This window comes from Dunckerocampus dactyliophorus, chromosome 10, assembly GCF_027744805.1.
Source record: "Dunckerocampus dactyliophorus isolate RoL2022-P2 chromosome 10, RoL_Ddac_1.1, whole genome shotgun sequence".
NCBI classification, from domain to species: Eukaryota; Metazoa; Chordata; class Actinopteri; order Syngnathiformes; family Syngnathidae; genus Dunckerocampus; species Dunckerocampus dactyliophorus.
This window is the reverse complement of record NC_072828.1, coordinates 22,273,042-22,296,773: the sequence shown is the minus strand read 5'-3', so window position 1 is coordinate 22,296,773 and position 23,732 is coordinate 22,273,042. Positions and strand designations below refer to the sequence as shown.

Sequence of the window (23,732 nt, the reverse complement as noted above, 5' to 3'; positions counted from 1 at the left end):
TAAAATTAACAGTTCATCTCTGCATTGCACCATGCACTCTCTTTGCCTGCACACTCCATGCTTTCTCCTTTAGGACTCCATGTCAAAGCCTTTCCCACCAATGAGCCCCCTTTGAAGCCACCTTAATCCCTCTCACCCAGTCAATGCACTCCACCTGTAACTCCACAGTTACCTGACAGTATTAATTATCTTCCTACGTCTCTCCTTTACTTAAAAAAATCTATTATAGCCCATTACGCACAACTTAAGAGGCTAAATGAGGCTTCTGTACCAAAACCCTCTGGGCTTGACTGTCATTGGTGGAAAGGGAGTGGTTGTCCTCGGTTACACACTTGTGGTCAAAGGATGTTGCTCGCTTTACTTAAAACAAGGGGTTGGAGCATAACACTGAGGCAGGACACACCCATTCCTGCAAGGCTCTACTCTTAGGTTTACTTAAAACATATCCAGAATGGCAGATTGGGTCATGTCAACCTTTAACAACATTTAACATGATACCAGTCAAGTGCAACACTCAGGTTCATATGAAGTGCATACACACACACACATACACACATAAAAACAATCCCAGAATCATGTTTCCCCTCACAGGCCAAAGGCATACAGTCATGATGTTATTACCAGCTGATAGTCACACGCACCATATAGCTCCAAAGCACCATCTGCTGGCCACAATTGGTACTGATACTACAACACAAAAACACAAGGACCGTGGAAAAATGTACTTTGCTGCCCCCTTGTGGCCAATACTATTCACATCCAGTGCAGCGCATCGGTACATCAGCCAAACATTTTGCTATGTTACAGACTTATTCCAAAATAGAATTACATTTTCTTCTCAAAATAATACACACAACACACCATAATGTCAATGAGACTTTTAAAAATGTGTGCAAATGTATATATATATACATTTGCAAAAACAAAACAAAACAAAAATGTATATATATATATATAACCGGTCGTGTAGATACCAGATTGAGAGGTGCTGCAAATAGGAATGGGCGAAAATGACCAAATAATAGGGCAAAGACCGTGAATGCTTGTGCACATGTGATTTGTTAGTTGTTTTTCTTTAAAAAAAAAAAATCTGTCACGTGACTACGGGGTGTTGTGTAAAGAATTCTAAGGGAATTTAGTTATAAAGCTGTAACATACTGTGTATACTTTCTGGATGCACTGTGTACTGCTACAAAATGACGATACAAACAAAATAAAAATACCACATTTAGACCACAATGTAACTCAATGATTGGGGGCGGGAGGGGACGTGAGCGGCGGCAAGGACTTTCAATATTATTGCACACCTGCCAACAATTTGTTGTACTCTTGAATACGCTCGTGTGCTTCACTGCTCTCCATTTCGCGGGGGGACCCGACAGAAAATAACTGACCACCACGGATGTAACCAAACATTATTTAATAAATGACTTTGCAATACAAAACAACCTGTGCAAAAATATTCATACAAAGAAAAGGCCTCTCTTGGTCAAATGGTACAAACATAACGTAAACCACATTCACCTGTAACTGGCACCCAATGATGAATTATACAAATATACTTATATGGTTTGTTCTGATTTTATGTTAAAAAAAACCCCTCCCCCCAAAATCCAAACGATTGTTTCACCCTCAAAAAAGTACCTTGATTTGATTAAATTCACAGTGTTGCGTACAAGTGGTTTTTGCACTGCTACATTATATATCAAACCCTCATACCCAAATTGATTTATGACATCAAAGGAGATCTACATGCGTGTATGTATCACACTGACAGACTTTCCGACATCCATGCAAATGACCTGGTCAATGTAGGTTGTTGGATTTCAACACGTACGTAGAGCAACACCTAAAGCAATGATTGTCTGCCTCATTGGTTGTCAATTTCTAACACATGTTCTGTAACAGCTTCATTACTGCATCTGTTTGTGGAATTCTTTTTCTTGACTTACACAAACATGCTTCCAACTGACCACCATCAAATATTTGGGATGGAAAACAAATCAGAAGGATAACAGAGTGTTAACAAAGAATACATTTCCACAATTTTTACATTTTCATCAAACATTTTTTTCTCTTTTCAGTCTCGTTAAATATAAGCAATAAAAATATTCTTTGGGAAATGGCTCAGGCCTTAATAATCCATGGGTATAACACAAAACAAAATATTCCATAATAAAAAGGTAGCACTGCCATGATGTGACTGTCTTTGTCTCCACACTACAGACATGAATACAAGCTTCCTTCAAAAAGTCAAACACTGAAAAAACATCAATAAAAATCATATCCAATCTATATTAACACATACAAGACAAACCTTTTTGTGAGAGTGAGAGCCGACTGATGGGAAGATTCACCTAAGGCAAAGGTGTCCAAAGTGTGACCTGTGGGCTATTTGCGGCCCGCAGCTTGGTTTTTCTTGGCACACAATGAAAAGAGTTAAAATATTTTTACATTTGACCAAGATATGACACAAACATTACCCATTTTTCCTTGAAATATAGTTAACAGCTACACTGGAGTGGTTTTTATTACATTTAATTAAAGAAAACAAAACAAATTAAAGCTACAAGCAGCGTTGAGCAAGCTCTCGCACCCCCACGCAACTCAGGGTTCATGTGAGTTGGAGGGCATGCACATTCCATTTCCTGCTGCCACTGGGTGGCGCTGAGAAGAATTCAGGAAGTGACCAATGTATATCTTCAAGGTGTGGTCTTCATATGCACCAATTGTGATACCTTGTGGTTATTCATGTTTGCAGGTTAGTGGCCATGATTATTAAAGTTTGTTGCTGTTCCCCGCCCACATCCTTTGGAACAGCCTAAAATCCTTCGCAATATAACATCGCCCGTCCGTCTAGTATCCTGTGATTTTTATTTGGGCACATTTCGTCAAAATGCCTAGGACTAGTTTGTTGAAATGCAACCTCTGCTTTTTGGCTAAAATAGCTGCCGGAAACCAAAATGGCCGACTTCCTGTTTGTTTCGGAACATGGCTTCTTGAGACTTTTTTGTGCATCCTGTCATGATTGCCATCACCAAAATTTCGTTATGTTTTGTGAAACTGGTGGCTGACTGGTGAATGAGTTTTTTTGCCAAACATGACGTGCTTGAAAATTTTGTTTGAGTTCTTATGCATGTTAAAACCATCAAAAATGCAACAAAAGTTGTGGAATATATACAGTAGTGTGAAAAAGTGTTTTCCCCCTTCCTGATTTCTTATTTTTTTGCATGTTTGTCACACTCAAATGTTTCAGATCATCAAACAAATTTAAATATTAGTCAATGACAACACATCTGAACACAAAATGCAGTTTGTAAATGCAAATGTTTATTATTAAGGGAGAAAAAAATCCAAACTTACATGGCCCCGTGTGAAAAAGTGATTTGAACCTTCCCAGGAGTGGCCAGCCAACCAAAATGATCCCAAGAGCACAGCGACGATTCATCCAAGAGGTCACAAAAGACCCCACAACAACATCCAAAGAACTGCAGGCGTCCCTTGCCTCAGTTAAGGACAGTATTCATGACTCCACCATAAGACAGGCACTGGGCAAAACGGCCTACATGGCAGAGTTCCAAGACAAAAACCACTGCTGAACAAAAAGAACATTAAGGCTCATCTCAATTTTGCCAGAAAACATCTTGATGGTCCCCAAGACCTTTGGGAAAATACTCTGTGGTCTGACAAAAGAATAGTTCAACTTTTGGAAGGTGTGTGTCCCATTACATCTGGAATAAAAGTACCATAACGCCGCATTTCAGAAATACAACATCATACCAACAGTAAAATACGGTGGTGGTAGTGTGATGCCGTGTTGACTTGCTGTGATAAATGGAACCATGAATTCTGTTGTCAAACAGAAAATCCTGAAGGAGAATGTCCGGCCATCTGTTCGTGACCTCAAGCTGAAACCAACTTGGGTTCTGCAGCAGGACAATGATCAAAAACACACCAGCAAGTCCACCTCTGAATATCTGAAGAAAAACAAAATAAAGACTTTGGAGTGGCCTAGTCAAAATCCCGACTTGAATCCTACTGAGATGCCGTGTCATGACCTTTAAAAGACGGTTCATGCTGGAAAACCCTCCGAAGTGGCTGAATTACAACAATTCTGCAAAGATGAGTGGGCCAAAATTCCTCCACAGCGCTGCAAGAGACTCACTGCTAGCTATCGCAAACACTTGATTGCCGTTGTTGCTGTAAGGGTGGCCCAACCATTTATAAGATTTAGGGGGTAATAACTTTTTCACTCTGGGCCATATAGGTTTGGAATTTTTTTCCTCCCTTAATAATAAAAAGTTTCATTTAAAAACTGCACTTTGTGTTCAGTTGTGTCATTGACTAATATTTAAATTTGTTTGATGATGCTTTAAAGTGTGACAGGCATGCAAAAAAAATAAGAAATCAGGAAGCTGGCAAACACTTTTTCACACCGCTGTATAATCCAAAATGATAATAGCCATCTTTTGCATGTCTGTGCTCGGGCCCGAATGAATAATACCAAAGTGACCCCTGCATCCTTTAATTTGTCTGTACAAGTTTAGACAGCCCTGATGTAAGTACGTGGGGCCAGTGATGCAAACTTCAGCCATTGTCATACCTTCCTCTTCCTCCTACTTGATTCTGCTGGGACACAAAGTGAGAGAATAGCAGATCCAATCCTACTAACTTGTCATTGAACATGCAGGGAAAAGGACATTCAGGTGTCACGCTGAAGAGTTTGTGTGTGATAATGACGACGTAAGTTTCACCCGGCGCTAATACAAATATTGTTAACTAAATGTCAAAGGTAATCTTTGGAGTCTGAAGACTGAAAAACCTGGAATTCCACCCTGTTAAAGCCAAGCATGCTATTGGTCTTAGTTTTAGTGCACACTTCCAGTTATTGTTTACTAGGTTGAGCGTTGATAAATTGCGTTTTTAAAAGGAAAGGACATTTTCTTTACTATTAAACAAGGTAGTCTCCGTATAATAATTCAGTCCTTAAACACAGTCTTTTTAGACTCCACCACTGACTGTACACTGGAACTTCTTATTCACCATAATAAAATATAACTTTGCATTTCATTCACTCATTCATTCATTCATTCATGCACTGTATTTACACAAAGGTTAAAATAACAATGCAACATTTGAAAGACTATGATATTAAGTACACTTTTTCAGAGTCTTCACATGGTCTGAATTTAATTCTCGGGCTGGGTCCGTGGATGAGATGCAGAATTACTCCAATTGGTCCCAAAAGGGGAAGAGTATGATGAGCCCTCCTTTTATTTACAGGTCTGCAGTGATTACGCCGTCATTATACATCATTACGTCAGAATCAGGTGCAAGCAGCGCTGATGTTTGTGACGTGTGGTCCAGTTGTCCTGCCACCTTCTGGGACAGCTGTCCGTACATCTGAGGGCCTCCGCCGTTCCCCGGCATGATGCAGTGGGACAACAGTGGCGTGTTGGCGTCATGATTGGAGCCCGTGGTGGAGGGAACACCGCTGACGTGACCCGTGCTGGTGGAGCCGCTGGCGCTGCTCGGCGAGCGACTTTTAGGAGGCGGCATGTGATGCTGGATTACCCTGGTGGGTGGCGCCTGGGGAGTGAAGTGAGCAGGGAAAGCTGCATAGCCCGGAGGAATGGGGTAGCCATTTACGGGAATAAAGCGCTGATGTGTTTGGGGCACCGCCATGGGTGCCCAGGCTGGAATAGGAGCCATCTGCCCTGGTGAGGGTATAGCCTGGGCCGGGTAGAGATACCCTGCAGTGGCAGCGGCAGTGGCATAACGAGGGTTGCTCAGGTTACTTACTGGACTGGCACTCAGTGAAGTGGTCTGTGTGGTGGCGTTACCTCCGCCACCAGAGGGAGTGCTGGAGCTGGCGTGAGACAGTCCCTCCCAGGCTCGTAGGCGGCTATGGATGTCCTTGAAGCGAGGCCTGCGTGCTGGGCCTTCCTGCCAGCACTCCGTCATCAAACCATAGAACCTACAAAAAGTCAAAACTTAGATCATCAGGTTTTCAAATGAAAAGCATCATCTGCTCCTGAATTATTCTACGGTAGCAGTCTCACGATGATTATCTTGAACACCATTTTAATCAGCCGCTTTTGACAAGATTTTAAGTCAGTTTCATACAATACAGAATGCACTCATCAGACCCAGTATTAGTTGCAGCAGGGGTGTCCAAACGTTTTCCAGAGGGTCGCATACAGATCAAATGAAAAAAACAATCCAAAAAGTAGGTCCATATACAGCCATGGGAAAAATGATTAGACCACCCTTGTTTATTCAGTTTCTTGTTCATTTTAATGCCTGATACAAATAAAGGTACATTTGTTTGGACAAATATGACATAAGAGTTACATTTTTTGGCAGCACAATGCTATAGCTATTCTTGTAAGAACTTAAGTGATTTTGGTTACGATCAAGAACAACATGGAAGTTGCTAGATATCATCTCTTAAATGAAACTCTTATGAGCTATATTTGTTATCATCATTATATTTGTCCAAATAAATGTACCTTTAGTTGTACCAGGCATTCAAATGGACAATAAACTGAAGAAACAAGGGTGGTCTAATCATTTTTTGCATGACGGTATGTGAAGCTATTTCAACAAAACATCGTAGCTTTGTGTCATAGGTGGCAAAGCAAAGGAGTGTAATATCTAATAATATATCGAATTAATAAAAAAATAATTTTATTTTACGAATATGCCAAGGGCCAACAAAAGATGAGCTGTGAGCCGAAAATGGCCCCTGGGCCGCACTTTTGAAACCCCTGAATTGGTATAAGAGGTATTAATTGAACAATATCTTTATTATTGTGTTTGTAGTTTGCGGTGGTGTAAAACTGCACTGACAATGTTTTTTTGCCAAGCTCTGAGATGTCGCACTTTGTTTGGCAGTCCCTGAATGCACCATAGTTACAGTATGTGAGGCAAAGCGAACGTGAAACCACAGCTTAAAAAAAAACCTGTGTTCATCGATCATCCTACATTATCACTCATTAGTGGTGAGTACTTACATACTACATTTTGTACTTGTACTTGTCTGAGGGCTTAAACCTGGATTGTGTTGTAAGTGAACAACGTCAGGAGGGTTTGGAGTTGGTGGGAAGAGAGGCATGTGTCCAAAATAGATCATTTTTATGGACATACCTTGGAGGACAGTCTTCAGGACAGGGCAGTAGCTGCCTCTTTCTAACCATCTCCATCACTTCTTGGTTGGAGAAGCCGTAATAAGGCTGCAGACCGTAGCTGAAGATCTCCCACAGCACCACTCCAAACGACCAGATGTCAGAGTCTGTGGTGAACTTTCCGTAGGCGATGGCCTCGGGAGGCATCCAGCGAATTGGAAAAAGTGTTTTGGGCTGGATACAGTAGTAGTCTGACGAGTAGATCTCTCTGGAGAGGCCCAGGTCAGATATCTTCACATGGAGCTGCTCGCCAACGAGAATGTTCCGCGCAGCAAGGTCCTTATGAATGTAGAAGTGACTGGCCAAGTACTCCATCCCAGCAGCCACCTGGGTTATATTAGTTTGTAAAAGAGATTTCAGGATGTGATCTTTATAGGACTTAACCACATTGCAATCTTCAAATAAAAACTGTGATATGCCAGAAGCTGAAACTCCATTCATCATATATATTTTTACACGTGTATGATATATGATAACCCTGGTAAATGCATGGCATACTCCATAGGTTTAACACTTTGTTTTTCGTAAAGGGGCAGATATTTTCCAGTAATTTTGCTGTTACTTTCTGTGGAAAGTTTATTTGAAAGATTTGGGGCGTAAGCAATGTTCGACACTTCAAAAATAGATAGTAAATTAGAGATAATTTATATAGAAATAATAAATAAATCAATATTTTGTCAAAAGCAAACATGCATGCGGCATAATATCAATTCTATCAATTAAATTTCATGACATTTGATTAAAAGAAACGTATTTTCTGGTTGTTTAAATGCAATATGTTGCAAGAAAGGGTTTTTTTTCAACTACACTTAAATCCTTTGTGATATACGGTTGCTAATAGCCATTTACGTTGCATATGCATTTTTATATATTTTATATTTTATATATTCCCATTAAATATTTCCTATTTTTAAAATGCTCTGATCTTTGCAACCCTATTCATAGGTCCAGCATAGACTCAGTTCATCATTATGAATGAATCAAGTTTCCACATAATGTACATTTAACTCTTTCAACACCAAAGACGTATAACAACGTATTTATAAGTCTTTTACGTTGTTTTGGGCGAGAGGCAAAAAGAGGTGGTGATGAAACTCTGCACTGATGCACTAAAATTTCAGAGCACTTTTAAGCCATAAAAAAGGCCACAAGGTGGCAGAAGTGCATTTGATAAGAACTCGGCAGGGATCATTTCAATGGAAGAATCACACATGACGGGGAGGAGGAAGTGAGAGAGCGTGGAGTGTAGCGTTGTAGGGAAATTTTACACAAACGCGCACACACACATGGTTCAGTTCCAAATGCGAAAACTGTAAATAGTTCATAGTGTTATACATGTATTTGTAAATAAATTGCTATTTTGATGTAAAACAAACTCTTTTTTGTGCTGTTTATGTTGGTACGGTTGTTTAGATATTTGAGCTGTCACAAAAGCAAAAAATATTTGTGTCAAAGTGAAAATTATGATTGAAATGTATCTTTTCACAAAGAGTTTTTCTCGTTTTTCTCCCTTTTCTAGTCGGGAACTGATATTTTCCTGAAACCACCTTATGTTCTACTGCTGATTGCTAAAGAATGGAAAAAAAGTAGAAACTAACTTCTTTCTGATGAAAGACGGGAGTCTAATCTTTCTTTTGGTAGGTTCCATGTTTATATAGCCATAGAACACAATATTTTGCGTGCCTTGAAAGATCAGTCAACAATCTCTAAAATAGCCGGTACTGAAGGGGTTGTCTTTTGAAAAATGGCTGGAATTGAATGAGTTAAAGTTATGTTCACAATTAAAAATGATCTGCTTGAAATGTTGTTCATGTTAAAATGTTACAAACATTGGAAGTGCTCCCAATACCGCTGGTCAGAAAATAAAGGAAATACTGAGCATGCATTGCAATTCCACGTGCATACAGGTGGTACTCGGTTTATGATGTTTTGTGGTTATGAACGCGCTCCCTTAAATTAATCAAAAACATAGTTTTGGTCATAAGACACACTCAAGAATTAGTTTCAGCGTGCGCCAGCGGAATAAACCGCGTGGCACAAGAATGCTGTGTGTGTCTCATGCTGGGTTGAGGAATAGTGTGTGCCTGCGCAGACACACTGTGGAAGAATAACATCCCTTATTCAAAAAAGATTAATGAGGAACGCTATCAGGACCTCCAAAAAGTCACAAGGAAGAAGTGCTCTTTGGAATAGTGACAGGAAATCGCCACCCCAGGGTTAGGGAGTTTTTGGTGAACATCCCTTATTATTCAACTTTTTACACTTCACTATGTCTCCCAAGTGGCAGTGTGCCAAAGAAAAGGAACGCCATCAGCATGGAAGTAAAAATGAATATTATAAAAAGCTCAGCGAGAGGAGACACAACCACCAATATTGGCTGCCGGTCCCAACAGCTCAACTATCGTGACCATCATTAACTCTTTCACTGCTAATTTTGCTTTTTTTCGCGGGAGCTACAGATGAAAGTAATTTCATCAAAGTCTGTTCTGACTTGTAGGCAATGTATTTCTGTCCCACTAGGGGGCAACAGTTCTCTTTTCTTCCAACCGGCAGGAACAGATTGTCTATGAAGAAGACGGATTGTGGTATGAGAGAGGAAAATGGCAAAACACATGCAGAAATCGAGCTGAGACAAAAAATACATGCAGCTAACACTGTCACAGAGCTTGTCTGGCGGTGGATCTGCCTTTAGTAGTGACGCCATCGCGAAAGATAGAGGTGACATGGGTGATGTAGGTGACGTAGACACAAATGCAGTTGACAATGGCAGCCGAAGCAACAAGCTAGCCTGACACCGGAAGCAGTTGAGAGTCGGGTGACTCAGAACCTGACCCTGATTCTTCTGATGAGTGGCTGCCATCGGTCAGCAGCAGGGATTCACCCCCACATCCAGCAGGCCCCACCGTCACTCTGCTTGAATTTGCTTCTCTGCAGAAAAAGCTTGTTTTCTCTGTTTTTTGGTCAAAATCAGGTTTTTTTGCTGAAACTACCCTATGTTCTACCGCCAATATCTAAAAACTCAAAAAGGCTAGAAACAAACTTTTTTTTCTGATAAAAGAAGCGAGCCTAAAGTTTCTTTAGATAGTTTCAATGTTTATGTAGTCCTAAAACTCAATATTCTGTCGGTCTTGAAAGTTCAGCAAAAATGCCTGAAAACTCTGGCGGTATGGAGCTCTCTGCTCTGAACATGGCTGGCAGTCAAGGACTTAAGGATAAAGATTACTGAATGCTAATGAATGCTAGAGGTGGTCGTGGATTCCATGCACTATTACAAGGATATCTGGGAGGAGAAGACAATATTTTATTACTGTATATTATTTGTCCTTCACGTGTTCTCTTTACAGTGTGAGTGATTTAGGAGTTAATTTAGGGATAGATTCCGACTTCCACTAAAATTCCACATGACTGTCTAGGAATGGAAGTCACTCTTAACCCGAGGACCACCTGTACTAGTTAACACCTGTACTAGTTAACTTATGAAAGCTCCATTCTTGCCTGGGTGGCCATATGCAGGAAGTCACCGTGATCCAGGCTGGATTTAACTGTTCCATCCTCGTCACTGCTGCAGCCAACATCAGAATGTGGCGAGCGCATGATGAGGAACTCGTGAAGGTCGCCTTGAGGGAGAAACTCGAACAGCAAACAGACAGGCTGCTCCTGGGTCACCACGCCCAGCAGGCACACCACATTGGGGTGTTGCAGCTCTGTTAGGACTGCAGCCTCCTGGATTAGGAAACCAAAAAGAACAAATGAATTTCATGAAGTAAGAAAAACAGCACCTTGTCTCCAATGGCTCATTTTGAGGCTCAGACACCTTTCAAGCAGACCAGATGTTTTTATTCTGGGTGGCAATACAGTCATTTCCTTAAGTTGATCTTGAGGGACTGATGATAGTCATTGTTTATTTTTTAATCTATATTCAGTGAACCTTCTTGGGCACATCTGCTGTCATTTTTCCACATACACAGTCTCTCGCTGGACACCACATTTACTGTACATTCAGTGGAAATAAAACAGGACATGCTTCAGAGCTTGTGGGAAGACAGAGCTTTCCACTGGCAAAGTAGCAGCTTGTATAATAAATGCATGACTGCATTTTAGTGCCACATTTCTGAAATGCACACAAATGTGGAAACTGTCACACGTGTCAGTGTCTAGCTCTTTGGAAGAAAGCAAGAAAGCAACGACTTAGGCAGCAGTTGAACAATGCTGGTTAAACTGGTGAGCAAAAAATACAACAACAAATAGTTACATTTTTGATTAGATATCCAAATACACATGAATTCATTGGCCTACTTTCCTGAGGTACACAAGTCTAGGCTAGCTTAACTAACTAACTTAAAGTCGGGACCCAAAATAAGTCCTGAGTCGGTTAAGGTAAGGATTACCCAGCATGGATTTTTGTGTTCTTCATAACTTTATTCTTTCTTTATTTAATTTCTCTTGGAAATTAATAAAGTATCTATATAGTTAATTTATCGGTATAACTCAGGGGTGTTTAAAGTTTAGCCCGGGGGCAATTTTTTAATTTTTATTAAAGGTAAATATTAAAGGGAAAAAAAGTTGTTATACAAGAAACAAACAAAACATAGACAAAACCCAGCAACAGCAGAAATGAAACAGCTGTAATTTTATAAGAATAAACTCAAAATATTAATAGAAAAAGTTGGATTCAGTTTATGAGAATAAACTGGAAATATGCGGAAAAATGTCATTTAGAGTTTAAATATCAAAATATGTTGTTTTTTTTAAGTCGAAATATTATGAGAAACAAAAAAAAAAGAATAAAGTGTAAAAACGTTTTTTTAAAAACAGCAAATATCTATATCACAAAGACGAGATGCAGGCTATTTTTTCATGAAATGTATACACTGTAACTTGGGTTGGTTTACAAAAATATCAAAGTGGCCCTTGCATCCTTTGATATTTCAGTTTATGGCCCTCAGTCGAAACATTCTGGATACTTCTGATCTCAACTGTACTTTGAGAAAGTCAATGGCTTTCTAGAGTATTACTATGACAGACAGTGTACCTGCTGGAAGTCACTCCACTGTTGGACACTGGAGATGTCCTTGAGGGTCTTAATGGCCACCAGCTGTGCCTGGTCCATGCCTGGTAGGTACAGGTGCCCCTTATAGATCTTCCCCAATGTACACTCTCCAAGTTCCTCCATGAAGCGCACCGCTGACAAGGGGAGCTCTTTGGCCTTACTCTGCAAAGAAAAAGCAGTTTGAGGGGAAAGTGCTATTTTTGACAGTCTTAATAAAAACAAAATCCAAACTCAATAATATATCACAATGTATACTCCACAGAAGATGATGCAAGATGATGGGACTGTATCATTGTGGAAACAGCCCTCTACAAAGCTTCATGCAAATTGGCTGTGTGGTTTTTGCGTAATTCTGCTAACTCCAAAAGAAGAAAGATGATCAAACCTCTCAAACACTCCTCACCCTTTGTGTTTTAGTGCTCGGTGGAGGTAAATGAATCCCTTTAAGCCTAATGTGGAATCTAAAGCTAAACCACACACAACAGAAATGTGGGATAACCAACATTAACCAAATGTACAATTCATCGTTTACCTAAAATGATGATACTGTGAAGGCTTCAGTGGTAAACCTTTAACTTTGAGTGTCTGGCTATTTATGTGCAATGATAAAGAAAGTGATATAAAAACATAGTAATACTTAGGTTATCTAAATGAAGCTAAAACAAGACTTTGCTGGACAATTTCAGACAATTAACTCAAAGAATGAAGACCCTTTGCAAGTGTATCGACAAATACTGGCCTGTAGGAGCACTGAGGGGGACTAGAGTGTGTGTTGTTATGAGACACACATGTTTTTAGTTACAAGTTTGTTTCACCCCTTTTTTCCAGCGCACCCAAATCCTCAGATCCTCCTTACCCCACCACATTTAATGTGTAAGTGTTGTGTATGTGTGTCTAAGTGGTTTGTCACAGCGTTGACCCTTGAATGACCCTGCATGGAAGCCATCCATGCAGTTCTTTGGAGGAAATAAGGGGTAAAACATACATACAATAATAAACATGCATTTGGATCTGAAAGACATTTTACCATTTATCTAGTGAGGTAAGTATTTTTGTAGCATTTAACCACCACAATTATGCGTATACAGTAATCCCTCATTTATCGCGGTTAATTGGTTCCAGACCCGACTGCGATAAGCGACTTTCCACAAAGTAGGAGTCCGTATTTATAAATTTAATATTTTTTAGAGCACAGAAAACCAATTTATGACCTTCTAAATACAGTTTATAACATTATTAGAGCCCTCCAATCTAAAAATGAACTAACAACCCTATAAGTCACCTTTACCCTCATATTACCCAATATAGTAGACATTCTAAGAGTAAATATGCCCTTTAGAATGTAAATAAGACTCATGCTCGTGTGTGTTGCTATAAATGTGTTCCCTCGGTGAGTGGAGTGGCGAGGGAACAGGAAGTGTCGTCAGGGGTTCAGAGTTGAATTTTAGCTTGTCACGGGTTACACCCGCAACAGTCGTCCGTGTTTTTATTAGGGATTTTTATGAGAGATTATTGTCCCTGTTGTGAGATCACTCAAACTTGAAATAAAAGCCTGTTGTTCCGGCGATCAAGTCTGCCACTTGTTTGTCTCACCGAACATCACAGCAACATTACTGACACCTAGTGACCAGTGTAAAATACCACATATCATTCACAGCGTTTTTGAATCGTCTTCTGAATGACTTATATTTGTATTTTCGCTCATTTTGCCATTTTTATGATTGAAAACGCTTAATTTATGCAAAAAATACATACAATTTGCTTAAAAATACATATGTTTTTACTAATAATTGGCTGTATTCAGCCAAGAAACAGCATGATTTATTCATGAATATATTTTTGAAAAACCGTGCGAGTGACGCCACGGAATACGAACCGCAAAGTGGCGAGGGATGATTGTATGTGCAAATAAGGAAAGATTTCTTTGTGTGTGTGTAAAGTGAAATTCCAACTTGAAAAACATACAAAGTTGTCACAGTTAGAAGCTTCTTTTGATCCTTGAAAAGCTGACACAAGGTCATTTACACTCAGCAAGGAAGCCTGTAACCTTTGACCTGTCGCCCACACACCACCAAAGAGTAAATAAAATATATTAGTGACTTCTGAAAACTGTCTTATTCTATGGTTGTCGTCACAGCCATTGACGGGAATATTATATGCACTACCGTGAGCACAAGCGGACATGCCGTCTAGCTAATTCCCCTGCGCTGCCATGATGTGGTCAAAGAGACATGCAGCCTTGGAAGAAATATGATCTTCACGCAAGCGCTGCGTTGGCTGCTGGAGCGGCAGCTTACGATGACATAAGGAGGAGTGTGGGAGCAACAAAAAGAGGTGCTGTCAAACATTCCACGACCTACTGGGCTTTGATGAAAAAGATATGAAGCTCTCCATGACATGCACACACACACACACACACGCAACCGCAGCAGTCAGCAGAGCTATTTGAATCAACACACACTTGGTGGTGCAGTGTTATGACTCGCTTTTGCAGTCGGCTCTCATGACTTCAAAAGACAAACGCAGTGTAAGACTTCATTTAGATTTCACCACAGGCTCACCCGAAATGGAGTGGAAGTATATAGAATGCGCATGTTCAGGTATGTGGTTAGTGGTTTTGGGGATAAAATAGCTTGACTGGCCACACTGCAACAGCAGTATCCAATGTTCTGTACTGATGCTCACAGAAAATTATTCATTCAACTGATTATTGTTTTGTAGTTACAGCTACACTTTAGCATACTAGGAGGTGTTTCTAATACAGCATTGTTTTCTGCATTTAAACTATAATCATTCTGTGGGAAAATGTATTTTTGTTAATATTTTTAGGTGTCTGGAATGGATTAATTGGATACATATTATTTCTTATGGGAAAAATGTATTAGGTTTTGTTGCAACACAAGTTTATATTACATGTGGAGTACCCCAGGAGTCAATACTGCAACCAAAACTGTTCAACTTGTACAGTACATCAATGACATCTGTAAAGTGACGAAAGACTTAAAAGTTGGTATTATTTGCGGATGATACTACTGCATGAAAGCACACAAGAGCTAATTTAAAAAGTCACGGATGAAATTGCAGATTATCCTTGAATTTAAGTAAAACTAAAATAATGCTATTTGGTCATAGCAGAAAGGACACGTACGACCAAATACAAATGGACGGAGTAGACGCTGAAAGGGTGAACGAAAACAAGTTCCTGGGGATCATAATAGATGAAAAAAATGAGCTGGAAATCTCACATCAAAGATATACAACATAAGGTGGCGAGAAACACTTCAATACTGAATAAAGTTAAATTTGTGCTTGATCAAAATCACTCCACACTCTTTAATTCTCTCTGGTATTACCAGATCCAACTTATTGTGTGGAGATATGGGGTAGTAACTATAAAAGCAATCTTCACTCGCTAAATGTACTGCAAAAAAGATCAGTGAGGATAATCCATAATGCCGCGTATAGAAAACATACAAATCCCTAATTTTTAAAATCACAAATATTGAAATTTGCTGATTTTGTAAATTTTCAAACAGCTAAAATAATGCGTAAAAAATGCATAACAATATAACCTATTACCCAAAATACATACGATACTTTTCTACAAGAGAGGATAAATATGATCTTAGGGAAAAACCAAACTTGAGACACTAATTTTGTTTTTGTTTTATGTTTGTCTATATTCATTATTATTTATTTATTATTACACTGAATATTATATATGATTTTTATTTATTATGAAAAAAAATTACATAGTCATATTGTTACATTACCTTATCATTCGTCTGTGCATTTAAAAAAAAATCACATATGGAATACAGGAAGTGAATAAATGTAGTGTAATAGATGAATGGGGGGGTAGGATTAAATAAGCTTTGCTTCTTCCTACTCCTTTTGGACTTGTGGAACTGTGAATTGAATGATGTGATGTATTCCATTGTAACTTGTATGCATGCTCAAATAAAATGAAACCATTACCGTTACTATTACCTTTGGCTTGTATGGTGTCGTAAGCATGGACATCTCCACATTCTGTCCACGGACCGGTTTAGGCTGGCGAGGCGCAGCTGGCCTGGCAGACTTCTGATTGTTGCGGCACACACAAATGAAGAAGAAGAGCAAAGCAATGGCCAATGGGATGGCCACACTGGGAACCAGAATGTACAAGATCTCCATGTTGCTGCCGCCAGACTTCTCCTTATGGTCTACGAGAAATGATGGACAGAGAGGAATCAGACCAGGATGATGTGCTGACTAAAATAGCTTATCGACCCAAATGTCAACTCAAATGTCCATTTATAACCCGCAAGGCATGCTGGGAAGCCCATGGCCACATTTCCTCAACAGGAAGCGAACAAGCATTGATGAGATCCTGTGGGTTTTCTGTTAAGATAAACCACATTTTTATAGGCACCTCAATTACTCGTGGTTTTTTGCCATCTGCGAAAAGCTGGGATCAAACATTTGGAGTTAATTTTGAACATAAACATCTCTCACCACAGATGGGTATGTCACAGAGCTCCATTCGAACCCCCTCATCCAGCGTGAAGCACCAGGGGGCTTCGTGTTTATTCCCTGGGTTGCGGCAGTAAGAGTGTCCCCCGTTTAGCTCTGGGTAGCGGACAGCCAGGAAGTTGTGACTGTGAGGATACTGGGAGTTCCATGGCTGACATTGACGGCTTGACTTGGTCACGCTGACAGTGCCGCGGTACTCTGATCCACTGCTGTTGTAGCACTTGTGGTCTGATGGAGATCAAAGAATAAGACAATTTAATCACAGCTTAATTTCGTATCATTCCGAACATCTTCTGAAACAGCCGTTCTCAACTGGTATGGCTTTATGACAAGCGGCGACCCAAATTGCGGAAATTTTTCAGCTCTAATTTCCCAAATATTTCATATTTAATGAAAAGACAGTGCAGTTTGAATTTGAGGCAGTGCAAAATAACCAGCGCAACAGAAGTTCAGTGAACATTTCAGTAACATGTTTTTAGCTACACACTGAAAATGATTTTAACAAAAAGTGCCAGTAAAGGTTTTCTATTCTGCTCCTGCTAACGTTTGGTCTCTGCTTGCTAGCTCAGCAGAAAGATAACAGGTCTTCACGAAAGACATTTTAGAGCCTTTACTCTGAAGCCCTGTAAAACTGAATAAATGAAGAATAGTAGTATGGGCTGCTGCGCTTTTCCTTGCAGGCTCATAATAAGCAGAAATAAAGCATGTCAAATATAACTTACATATGCTACAAAATAATTTCTCGTGACATTCAACAAAAACAAAATGCATTTAAACAAATGCGCTAGCTCGATGCTAATTTACATTGAAAACCCATGTACGCGTTAGCAATTAGCACTGGCAATATTACATGGCAATTTCGAACACCGCCAAATATGGAATAGATAACTAAAACGTACATTTCACTTAAACAGCTGTGATATATACTTAGTACAGGCAAACACTTTCTAAGGCTCAACAAGAGACAAGACTAACACATTCAACCAGCTGCATAAAAAAAAATCCCCTTCAGAATAAAAGCGCACGGTTATGTTCAGATTTTTTTTTTTTGCCCAGTCAAAGATCCGTGACCCACTGAAAACGAGTCCGGGTCGTGACCCACCAGTTGAGAATCACGGTCCTAAACAATGTGAACAGTAAACATTTTTTCCTCACAAGTTCTGGGCAAACTATTTTTACAATTAGGTTGTATGAGACTGCAAAGGCAACGTGAGTGCAGAGTCTTATTTTTTATCAGAGAGACGTTGTCTTACTTTTGTTAATAGGCTCCGCCATAGGTATTCCGATCCTCAGACAGTTGGCCGCCTCAGGACTGTCCGAGGCGGCCAGATCCTCACAGTTTGGCAACTTCAGCCTCTTCAATATGATGGGGTTGGAGCGGGCGATGATGTATTCCGTCTTGCACAAGTCATTCTCCAGGATCTCGCACTCATCCTTGCAGAGGTCCCGAGGTTTGTCAGCCCCCGAGCTGCGGTCGCAGGTGGGGAAAGCGAAGTGGCAGAGTGACGGGATGGCAAACTGAGAGCAGCGATCTGACAAATGGTTGGATGTCCCGATCATGGTGAAGGCCGCTGGGGATCATAGGAGGCCAAAGTTAGATGCAGAGCCACAATTACGAAGAACACAGTATATTTTTTTCCAAGAGCCAACAACAATATTTTTTCACAGACACACCGAATTTAAGAACACACAAATACTCTTGTTGATCTTCTGAGCAGTTATATGCATGACCAATCAAAGAGGCCGACTTGACAATAAAAACCTGCAGTTTTAAGAGCGTGAGTGCATGATTCATTGTCACACTGTGCAGTTATTGCAAACACATGCTTCTTTGTGGTGGGGACTATCACTAAAGCAGCTCTTTGAGGGGGGCAGGGGGCAGGCAATTAAAAGGTGAAGTGGCTATTTTCCAAACCGCAAGCACAAGAGATATTTAAAAGTTACTCAAGACCACTTGAATGCAAGGCTGCTAAATGTTCGGCCATCTTAAAGCAACAATTTGCATTCTTAATTCACACCACGTACAACTATGTTGCGTAAATCTGCTTAATCACTAGTTTCGAGTCCTTTTAAAACAATAGGATCTGACGAGCCTCCTAAATACAGTATAATTTCTATTAGCAAATAAAAAACATTTCCACAGATGCTCTAATAACTGAGCTTGTGAGCTTTTCTCAAATGACGTTATAAATATATTTTATTACTGTTACATGTTAAAAAAGTTCAGAAAGGTTTCCTTTACACATGGCAATTACAAAATAAACTGAATTTAGTTAAAAAGGGTTTACTATTCCTGTGAATTCATTGGAATATATTGGTTCCAATCCCTCATCGTGGAGCATTAGGTTCAACTAGCACGCCTAATGTCTTCCTCTCAAACGGTGAATGTTTGTTTACAAGTGAGCTCTGGGGATGTTACCACAAGCCGTTAACGTCAAAGGCAGGAGAAAAAGGGATTGATTTGCTCGCCCGTACTGTACGAGTAATCTCTCCTCATTGCAGCGTTTTTTTTCCATTTACCGGAATTATCAGAGCTATTTTTAATGTTATCGGATTTATCGGTATGACGTCATAGTTCCTCATATAGGCCCGATAATTATCAAGCCAAACATTATAATAACAATAGCATAAAATAAGCCATTTAAAACATAAATAAGAGTCGAAGTCATGTTGAGTTCAGGGTTCAGGGTTGAGTTTTAACTTGCCATGGGTTACAACCGCAACAGTAGCCTGTGTAGGAATTATTGTGCCTGTTGTGAGATAACTGAAACCCTCAATAAAAGCCTGCTGTTCCGGCTACCTCACCGAACATTATGATAACATTACTGACACCTAGTGACCAGTGTAAAATACTACGTATCTTTGGATGCATCTTCTGAATGCATCATATTTGTATTTTACTTGATTTAGCCATTTGTACACTTGAAAATGCTTAATTTGGGCAAAAAGGTAACATTTGTTCATATTTGTATCTTTTGACTAGGGGTGTCACGAGACACTCAGTTCATGAGACGAGATGATGCATGAGACTGAGTCTACAAGAACGCGATGAGATGAGATTTAAACATTACTTTTAAGAAAAGTACAATGAAAAAATATAAAAAAGATATGACAATATACACTATTGCAATCTACAAATTTATATTGCAATCTACAAATTAAAATTCTACTATGTTACGTTGCATTGCTCCTCACGAGGCTAAAATCTTCCGTAATGTGTGTATATGCTAGCGGCCCTGCCTCCACCCACCGAGACAAAGAGACTGTATGACTGATAAAAGAACTCACGCCGTTTATGCCATTGTTCCATGGAATAAACGCGGCAAGTTGCAGAAACCAATACACTCAATGAATCCGCTTCCTGCCTGTTTGAAGGCGGGCAATGAGGGAGACAGACATGCACGGCTGTGGCAATATATGGAGGCCGGCAAAATTATTGAGCTCATTTTCATTTATTGTGTGATGAATTTATTTAGTGCCCAAAAGACAAGTTGTTTTCTGAATGAGAAATGTTTTAATCTCACGAGATATACTGAAAATGTACAGGCGCTTTCCAACCCTATTATTATTGTATCTGCTGCACAGTACAAAACCATTGCTATACATTTTCGTGCAACTAAGGTGGATCACTCACCTGTGATCTGGGTCTCGATCTCCCCCTGCATCTGCAACGAGTCGACAAAGATGCTGCGGTTACCGATGAAGCGGGCGCAGGCAATGCCTCTGTATGGCTGGCAGAACCCCTCCTCATCAAAATCCTCCCTAAGACATACAAAAAGACAAGAGAAGAAACACACTTACATTTACTTTGTAACATTAACATTGTAACTGCAATGCATGCACTTGGAAATTAAGATGACTTCTGCAGCTGCTCAATCAAATTCCATTACACAATTACCCCACTAGAGGTCCCTCTATGAATGAATATGACAACACCAACAATTCGCCACACTCAGCCAAAGTCAAGTTTGTGTCCCGTTGGAGGTCTGCAGATGCGGTGCAGTCAAATGGCCTAGCTCGAAAAGGGTGTAAACTACATGAAGATTTTCTGTTAGAATTCTTGACATTATTCCTGTTTATGGCACAGAGATGTCATCATGAGCCATAACGTGAAACATATGCACAGAGGAGAGAAGGAGGAGGGAGGTGGGGATGATGTTTTCACTATACAACTTTTACTCATTCTTTATCCCCCCCCAACACACACACTTAATAGACATAGTCACTCTTCAATAAACCTTTTCCCTTATTTCTAGCTTTTACCTAAACAAGTCCGGCAAAACCAACACTTTCATCTTTAAATTGAACTGTTCCCCACAAACATAGCTGTACAAGGACACACACACACACTGCTGAATATTCGCTTGGTGTGAGATCACCGTCTCGTGTGCTCTAAGTTGTGCCATATGGGACCTTAAGACCAGGCAATACCACAATATATGAGGATCGGGCTTGATGATGACGTGTATGCATCAACACAGATGCACGTACACACACGCGCGTGCACACCTCAAAGAATTTTGTTGCTATTGGCTGACTAAAGCGCAACCTCATGGACCCGCACCCATTTAAACCTACTGCTGTATAATAAAACAGTTCTGCAATGAATCTCCCATCACAAAAATGTAAATGTTTAGCTCAGTTTAAAAATATCACAGACTGCAGACTTAACGATTACACACGCAGTAAAAATAAACATTACAATTAATTGCAGAGCCATTATACAAGATTAAGACGATCTAAGTACTGCATAGGCATATAAATATATAAATGCAACATAAATTAATGCTTCTTTGCTATTTCATGACGTCTGCTGCCATGATAAGTAATGTCCCTATGTGCAAACTGCACCAATTGCCACATAAACGGTAAAAAGAGCAGTCAAAAGCTTTAAAGATGCAAATGGGAACACGCATATACACATGTACACGTGCACACGCACAGCACACCTAGGTTATGAGGGCATCATGGAGTGAGTATGGGGTCATGAGGGTCCCTCTCTCTGAAGAGTGTTAAGTGACTGCAGGGTCAAGGTCAGCTCTCTCCATGTGTTCCCCAGTCCAGACATAATGTCAGAAATGAAACCAAACAACACAGAGCTATGACCAGAGCATCTACAGCCAGACGATTTGTAACATGACCTTTACATCTGCTTAATCTGGTTTCATCAATAAAATAAGTAATTTCCCAGTAAATGTGGCTATATGATAAAAAGAGTTAATATTACAGTGTGTCTTTATTAAGCCACAAATTGCTACATCTTCACATATTTTCCTTTGGCACCAGGTTTCTCAGTTGGTGCATAGCATCACTGTGGCAGGCTCATTTGACAGGGAATCATGCGGAAAGAAACCCAGCGAGAAATGCATTTTAGAGTTTGGATTGACTGACTGTTACTGTTGAATCGGCAGATACAAAAAGCCACATACTGTGTGCATACTTAGTGAGGTGTGTCCAGGCAGCCAGAAGGTCAGTTGGATTGTGCGTCATAGCTCATAGACAATCAATCGCACAACATATTTGCCTCACATAGACACGCAAATGACAAGTCCAAGCAGAGCATTCACCACAGCACAGCCAGAGTCCTACCAGAGAAATTGCAGCCAATACAAACAGTCTCAAATGAAAAAAACATGTCCAAAAGTTGAACCCTCTGTTCCTGCAAGCCCAGTCTAACTGGAATTTACAGTGGAATATCTGAATATTCAAAAATAAGTTGTCATTTTACCTGAAAAAAAATCATGCATCACCTACTTTAGTGGTCTATAACATTAGTGGACCAGCCAGGACACCGATCATGTTGTGCTTCATCTACATTAATATTGCTGTAAGTGCACTGCATCTTAAATCAATTTTTGCAGAATTTTGGTAGTTGAGAAAACAGCCACTTTGTCTTGAAGTATAGTCATCTCTCCCCACATAGCAGGTTGAATTTCGTGGCTTCATTCTATTACGGTTTTTCAAACATATATTACACATATATGGTTGAATACGACATAATAATCATAAAAATAACACGGGCTACTATCTAAAACTCAACTCTGAACCCTTAACGTCACTTCCTGTCCTCCACACATCCAGAACACATTTACTGCGACACATATGAGCACAAGTTTTATTTATATCTTAAATGGCTTATTTTCTCTGATTATATCTACTATAAAAATATAAAAGTGATTATATGGATGTTATTTAATGTCTAGAGGACTCTAAAATGTTAAAAAAAAACATATTCAGAACATTAAAAACACATTTTCTATGCCATAACTATGAAAATATTGCAATGCGGAATCCTTGCGGAAATTCACATATTACGGTCAGGTCTGGAACCAATTAACCTTAATAAACGAGGGATTAAAGTAACTGATTACTAATTTCACTACTTGGTATGAACCAGCAGAGAGTGAAATGAATTCAGGCCCAACTAGTCTACTAGCCCAACTAGTGCTGCATAAATGGGCAGCGAACGAGATCAGAATTCAAAGTAAAAAGTATTATTTTCTGTAGGGGTACATGTGATGCCAATGCCAAGTAAAGAGAGAGTTTAGTTTGGGGCCAGGAAAAATAAGATTGCACAGTAGTCCGGCAGTCTGGTTTAGGTCAGGAATGTCAAACTTGTTTGTCACAGTTATGGTTGCCCTCAGACGGCTACAACGTTGCATGAAATGTGTGTACAACTGGACTGTTCAGGTTGTCTTAGAAGACGTTTCGCCTCTCATCTGAGCAGGCATCAAGTACTAAATAGGACAGCTTGTGTTTGACAGGATGGTGCAAGATCCAAGCATTTATTCCCAAAGGTAGTGGCACAGCCCAAACATGACAAACATGACCAGAAGAACAAGAGGGAACCCAGCGCACAACAACCACTAACAAAAACAACAACATTTACTGAAAAAAACAACAACTCAGGAGCGTTCTCGTATGGATCAGCCAGGACATCGGTCAAGTTGTGTTTTGTGTTTAGCTGATGTCGTTGGTCG

The 23,732-nt window shown here is 39.9% G+C and overlaps 1 protein-coding gene across 2 annotated transcripts in view; it reads right to left on the bottom strand.

The window, feature by feature from the left end:
* Positions 1-1,436: 1,436 nt before the first annotated feature.
* ror1 (receptor tyrosine kinase-like orphan receptor 1) overlaps positions 1,437-23,732 on the bottom strand; it is a 145,019-nt gene continuing 122,723 nt past the window's right edge. Inside the window, exons 5-13 of one of the 2 annotated variants that reach the window (XM_054789399.1) lie at positions 20,387-20,514; positions 18,006-18,323; positions 16,735-16,980; positions 16,228-16,442; positions 12,220-12,399; positions 10,683-10,910; positions 7,150-7,514; positions 5,844-5,977; positions 1,437-5,753 (exon numbers count right to left, since the gene is read on the bottom strand). In XM_054789399.1, the coding sequence (XP_054645374.1) occupies positions 5,278-5,753; positions 5,844-5,977; positions 7,150-7,514; positions 10,683-10,910; positions 12,220-12,399; positions 16,228-16,442; positions 16,735-16,980; positions 18,006-18,323; positions 20,387-20,514 (2,290 nt within the window). In that variant the 3' untranslated portion in view covers positions 1,437-5,277. Of the gene's footprint in view, positions 5,978-7,149; positions 7,515-10,682; positions 10,911-12,219; positions 12,400-16,227; positions 16,443-16,734; positions 16,981-18,005; positions 18,324-20,386; positions 20,515-23,732 lie in introns of both variants that reach the window. The other variant, XM_054789398.1, reaches the window with a different exon arrangement.